This window comes from Trypanosoma equiperdum (assembly GCF_001457755.1).
Source record: "Trypanosoma equiperdum strain OVI genome assembly, contig: ctg_1096, whole genome shotgun sequence".
Classification (NCBI taxonomy): Eukaryota; Euglenozoa; class Kinetoplastea; order Trypanosomatida; family Trypanosomatidae; genus Trypanosoma; species Trypanosoma equiperdum.
Window position 1 is genome coordinate 1 of NW_027123056.1, and position 5,547 is coordinate 5,547.

The 5,547-nt window shown below is 38.0% G+C and overlaps 1 pseudogene across 1 annotated transcript in view; it reads right to left on the minus strand.

Moving 5' to 3' along the window:
- Positions 1–4,998: 4,998 nt before the first annotated feature.
- Positions 4,999–5,547, minus strand: part of TEOVI_000602900:pseudogene — a 1,459-nt pseudogene continuing 910 nt past the window's right edge. The window contains exon 2 of the mRNA in view: positions 4,999–5,547. This exon is cut by the window's right edge and continues 9 nt beyond it. Coding sequence covers positions 4,999–5,547 — 549 coding nt within the window.

Sequence of the window (5,547 nt, forward strand, 5' to 3'; positions counted from 1 at the left end):
GAAACTCTCACGAAGGCACGAAGAAAATTTCAGGTATAGATTCCATCACCGAACTGACTTGGCGCTCACCGAACTCAGTTAATGGAATGAGATTATAAACAATCTTCGTGCAAGCCTACTTAAAAGTTTGTGACACTGCCAAATGAAATATAAGTTATCTTGTAGATTCTTGGTAGAGCTACTGTTTTTCTTTGCTCGCTTTGTGTTGATCTGCGACCTCTTAAAATGGTATGTTTTACTTCGTACTCTCAGTAATGCAATTCACGTTTGATAAAGTACCATTACCTTTACGTTTGTGACGCGCTGCTTTGATACAGATTGTCACTTTAAATTTTATTTTTCGTTTTTTCTTAGCAAGCACTCCCCACTGGTAATCTTATAACAATACTATATATACACTGAGAAAACTCCCATATCATTGTTATATCATTGCTATTACTTGTAATATAATTTTATCTCATCTCTATAACATAAAGAAAATAAACTAAATTAGAATAGTACTCATTGTTCATATCGTAACACCCTACTATTTTACACCAATATGCCACAGTTACGCAGATTTTACGAAATTTAGATTTTCAAAAATTTCACCAATTTACATTTTTTTTCAGGATTTTTTCTAAATTTATCAAATTTATCAAATTTAGAAAAAGTCCTGAAAAATTTTCCATATCAAGAAAAACGCAAGCAAAAGAGGAACTTTATGAATTACAAAAGAATTGTTTCCTGTGGTGTTTGTTTTCCCATCTTGCTTGTCTTTTTTCTCTTCTTTGGTCTCACTCGGTTTTGGAAAGCATCTTGGTGTTTTGGTTTCATCAAATTCACAACCCTCTTTTTGGCAGGGTCCTGTAGTTTCGTGTTGCTTGCATTTTCTAGATTTCGGCAGGTTTTGTGCCTTAGTTCCAGAATAGTTTTCTGCCGCAGCTTTCAATGCTTGGTCTAGGTCGTTTACCACGCTTAGCATTTTGAATGCTAAAATACTTCGCGCACTGTTGCTGTCTGGTATTGTGTTAATCTTGCGGCTGCGCTCATGGACTTGTGTCACGTCTATTATCTTCTCGTTTCCAATTGCTGTCAAGAGTTTGTCAATTTTTGTGCCTGACGGGTCTGCTTGTTCTTTCAATATTCTTGTGGCTTCTTCTTTTTTTTTTTTGGCCGCTGGCATTTCTGGTTCTTGTAACATCAGTAGTTTCTTCAGTGTTGCTTTGGCTTTTGCTTGAATAGCGGCACCTTTTAGTATGTCCGCCCCCTATGTTGTTGTTTTTACCAGCGTATCTGTGTTTAAGAAGCCAAGTCTTGGTGCGCTGCTTTCGCCAGCACTTTGGCGTCCCACTCATTTGTTGGATTAATGTTCTTTTGGTCGACCTGTGCTACGGTGTTGGTCGCTCTCAGCGACCATATGCCTTTTGCGAATTTAGCGCCGCTATCTTTCACGTGCGCCGATGTTCCTGGCGTTCCCGCGTTGAAGAATCCACACTTTGTGGCACTGCCGCCGGCTGTTAGATCTGCGATCCTGTCTAACATAAAGCCTGTATTTGTTAGGATGTCTGTTCTTACTTTGGTAGGGTCTGAAGCGTCTGTCCAGTCCTCCGTTACACATTTGGTTTAGCCTATCTTGGGTGTCTCTGCGCCGGTGCTGCCGGCATTGCCTGTGCAATAGGAGTTTGTACCGTCTTTGCTGCCTGTTTCTAGGATGTTGAAGATTTCTTCGATGTGCCCTCGTAATGCAGCTGTTGTTTTCAGAGCTGTCGCCGCTTTTTCTGCATAGCTTACTAGGTTATTTGTTTCTTTGTGAGCGGTTTGAAGCACAGCCGTGCCTAGAGCCTCAGCTTTTAGTCTTCCCTCCACGGTCTACATCTGCAAGGAATGCGCAAGAAAATTGTATCCCAGCCTGTTTGAAAGATTTTATGTACTGCATTGCTGGTTTTGGCGCTGACATCAGGTCAACAACAAGTTTACATAGAGGCTGCCAGTAAGCTTCTTTGATGCCTTCTTGAGAGCCTCTGGCTTAGTGCTGTGGAAAGGTCAGTATGGCTGCTGCACTGGTTAAAAAAACTAATTTTTGTGAACTTTTCATTCTCTTCTATTTGGAGTGCTGGGGGTATTAGATGAAGTATTGGAGGTTGTTCGTTGTTGTTTTTGTCGTGCTTGTGCGTTCTTCACATGAAATGGCTGGTTTTAATTTATAGAAACTTCTCTTGTGTTATTTGAATATCAGGAAACACCAATCAATTGCGGTCGACGGCAAATAAAGCTGTGGGTTCTTCTTTACATCGGATCCTCTTAACTTTTAACCCTTCTCTGGCTTAAGCGTCATGAAGCTGCTAGTTGAGATTTGGTAGATGCTGCATATGCGGTTTATCTGAACGTGTGTGTACCTTAACGATTGTAAAGTTTTCTATGAGTATAAAGAGGTTATAGAGACACTGTGTTTTTGTAGATTAAGTTTTACAGTTCGGTTTTTACAGTTGTTTTAAAGTTTTGTGCTGTCTTCCTGTCGATTGAATCGTAGCCGGATCGTGTTAAAAGGGCTTTTCCAGCGTGGCGTGCACGATCAAGTGCATTCGTCAGTCTGGCGCAGTTGAGATGCTTTTCTTGTATGCGAACTTGCCCGGAAGATTCATCTTGTATTTTGAGCTCTTTACTGCCGCTTCCCATGCTGCATATTTCCCTTTGCAATTGTCTATTTCGTCGGAAAATTTACAATAGTCCGGGATCTCTGGCTTGGAACCTTGTAATTTAGAGAATTTCTCCTTTCATGAAGTTTCACTGAGCGAAATGTTAAGCAGTTTAAGCTTGACTATTGGGGAAGAATCCAAGTCGGAATTATCGAAGTGTGTTATTTTTGCTTTGGTTAGAACTATTGTTTTGCAAAGGTAACTGAGTTCCTCTACGTTCAAAGCGCTTGTGTGATCATCAGGTTTTATTTGTGCAGATAGGGTTAAGCAAATCGCTAGCACTAGCTTAGTTGCCGCGCAGTTCTGCTCCATCTACGGTGCTTAAAGGTTCTCCCTTATTTCTTTTCCTTTCCTTGTTAAAAGTGTACTTAGTTTTTTGCAAGGTGAATGCGCCTCACTCTGTGCCAATGTTTGCTGTCCAGTTCAAGCCATTGCTACAACAATTTAGCATTAAATAAGTGTCCATTGATACAAAACCAAAATTGTGGAGCATGACATGGAAACAGAAAATACATTCATGTTTTCTACGCAATGCTCATTATAGCTAAAAATTTACTCGGTTGTCTAGTCTATTCAAAGAATGTGTATAAAAAGTAATATGAAAAACAAATAAATTTAAATAAAAGAGGGGACACATTATAAGCTAAATTTGAAGGAACAAGGAGTGTCGTACTACAGTTACATATGAATATTTCAGTTGCTTTCTTTTTTCGTTGCATAACACTCTATTTCATACCTTCGCCGCTCAGTAACCATTACAGACAATATATTCACCAGCATCTTCCACAGTCTGCTTATATATCACCAATAGCAAAAACTCCACCAAATGTGTAATAATCTATGGAAATTTACGGGGAGCTCCCTTGATTCTTTAGGGATTCCAAGAGGAAAAGAAAAATTAAAATACCACATGGGTGTTTTTCGACATTAGTAAAGTAGAAAGACACGTGTTTCAGCATAATAGCCTGTAATTTTAACATTAAGCTAGTTTGTTCTCTATCTATATCTAAAAAAATTTAAAATTGTGGTCACTATAGGTTTATATCACTGGTCAGCTTCTATCCTACAGACGCAATGCCTACAAAAATATAGTACTTATACTTATTTCGTGTGCATTTCATTTCTAATCCTATTCTGTTATCATTGTTGCTTATCTGTCGCTCGTCTTGTTCGAAAATTTCTGATGTAACCGCACTCTTTTGTTTTGAAGTTTTTTACACGCTCTATCAATGCCGCATGTGTATTATTGTATGAATTAGCAGGTTATTTAAAAAATTCAACGGTTTTCCATTGAGCCGGAAGGGGAGGGCCAAAGTATCATAACACAATTTCTGTACTTCACACAATGTTTCTCTATGACTTGATGCAGACGATATTTTAAGCTGTTTCCATGTTTTTATTATTCTTTTTCTTCACACGGTAATCCATTGATATTTCTATCTTAGAAACTTTTTTATACCAATAATATATTATTTTTGACCGCAAATGTTATCTACTGTTGCTATATCTGATGAAAATAAGACTTCAACATTACCTCACACTTACCCAATCCCTTCCTCCGCCACTTCCTCGTTTCAAGCTATATATTAGTATTCACGATAATATTAACAAATAAAACAACACTGATATCTCTGCAGTATAATCTATATCTATTTTCGAGTGAAGCGTGGTGTATAGTCTCTTCTTGTACCATTTTCTTTTGTGTTTAGTGGTTGTACTTCTTTCATTCCATTCTATATTTTCTTCTCTTCTTACCTTTGCTACATCTAACACTGTTTCCGCTGCTAACGTAGAGAGGCCATTTGGTCTCTCCACTTGACTATGTCTTTCCTTTATTGTATTCTCAATCATCTCCTTGTATATTCTGATTCCGATCAATATACTTGTTTTTGTGTATAAGGCTGCGCATGTTCCATCTCCTTCTCTTTTGTCATATTACTCCTTCTCACTATTACAACCACTCACTCACTTCTTGTCAAAGCACGTTACAATTGTATTAAGTGCTTTTATTTTGGCCTATAATTTAGTTTTCCACATCATCACACTCATATTATGTTAGCATACAAAGTCAAAACAGACTCCTATTATTATCATTCTTATAATCCTAACTAATGCCAAGGAAATAAACAAATTAGAGTAAAGCTCACTTTTAATACCCTATCACTATACTACTTTACACAAATAAGCTACTTTCTTACACTTCTTACTAAAACTTCATATTTTTCATATCTCAAAAACTTTTCAGCAGTTCGAAAAGATTTTACAAAAAGTGTTAAAATATATTAAATTCTCTCTAAATAGTAATATTTCATAAATTCTATTAATTTGAGCAATAATCTTTAGAAAGGTGGAATTCTAATAAACTTACAACGGCAGAAACCATCATGGAGAATTTATTTTTGACAAGGAAACTGGAATCCTTGCAAGTATTATTTTCTCATTTGCGGTTCTGTCCGTTGTTACACGCTGTCTGGTTCTGAAAGCTGCTGCACACAGCTTTGCCAGTATTATCCCCGTCTTTCTTATTTTTTGTTTTGCTTTCTGAGTCTGCTTGCTTAGGAGAACCCTCAGCATTGGTGGGTTTTTCTGGTGGCACCGATCGTTGGTGTGCTTGAGCCGTAAATAAAGCCAGTGCTTTGTGGAAATTGTTTCCGCTTGCCGTCTCTATGCTCACTGGTTGAGCGTCGTCTTGTAGCTTTAGAGCCACGTTAGTTTCTGTCAGTTTCTCTAAAAACTTCTTGGCAACTGTATTCTTTCCCTTGCCAAGTACATTAGCTACTGCTGCTTTGCGTTTGTTTGCGTCTTGCTCTTTTGTGCTTTGACCGGTTAGGATTAGCGCTGCCTCTTGTGCGGTAGTATCGGCTGCTAG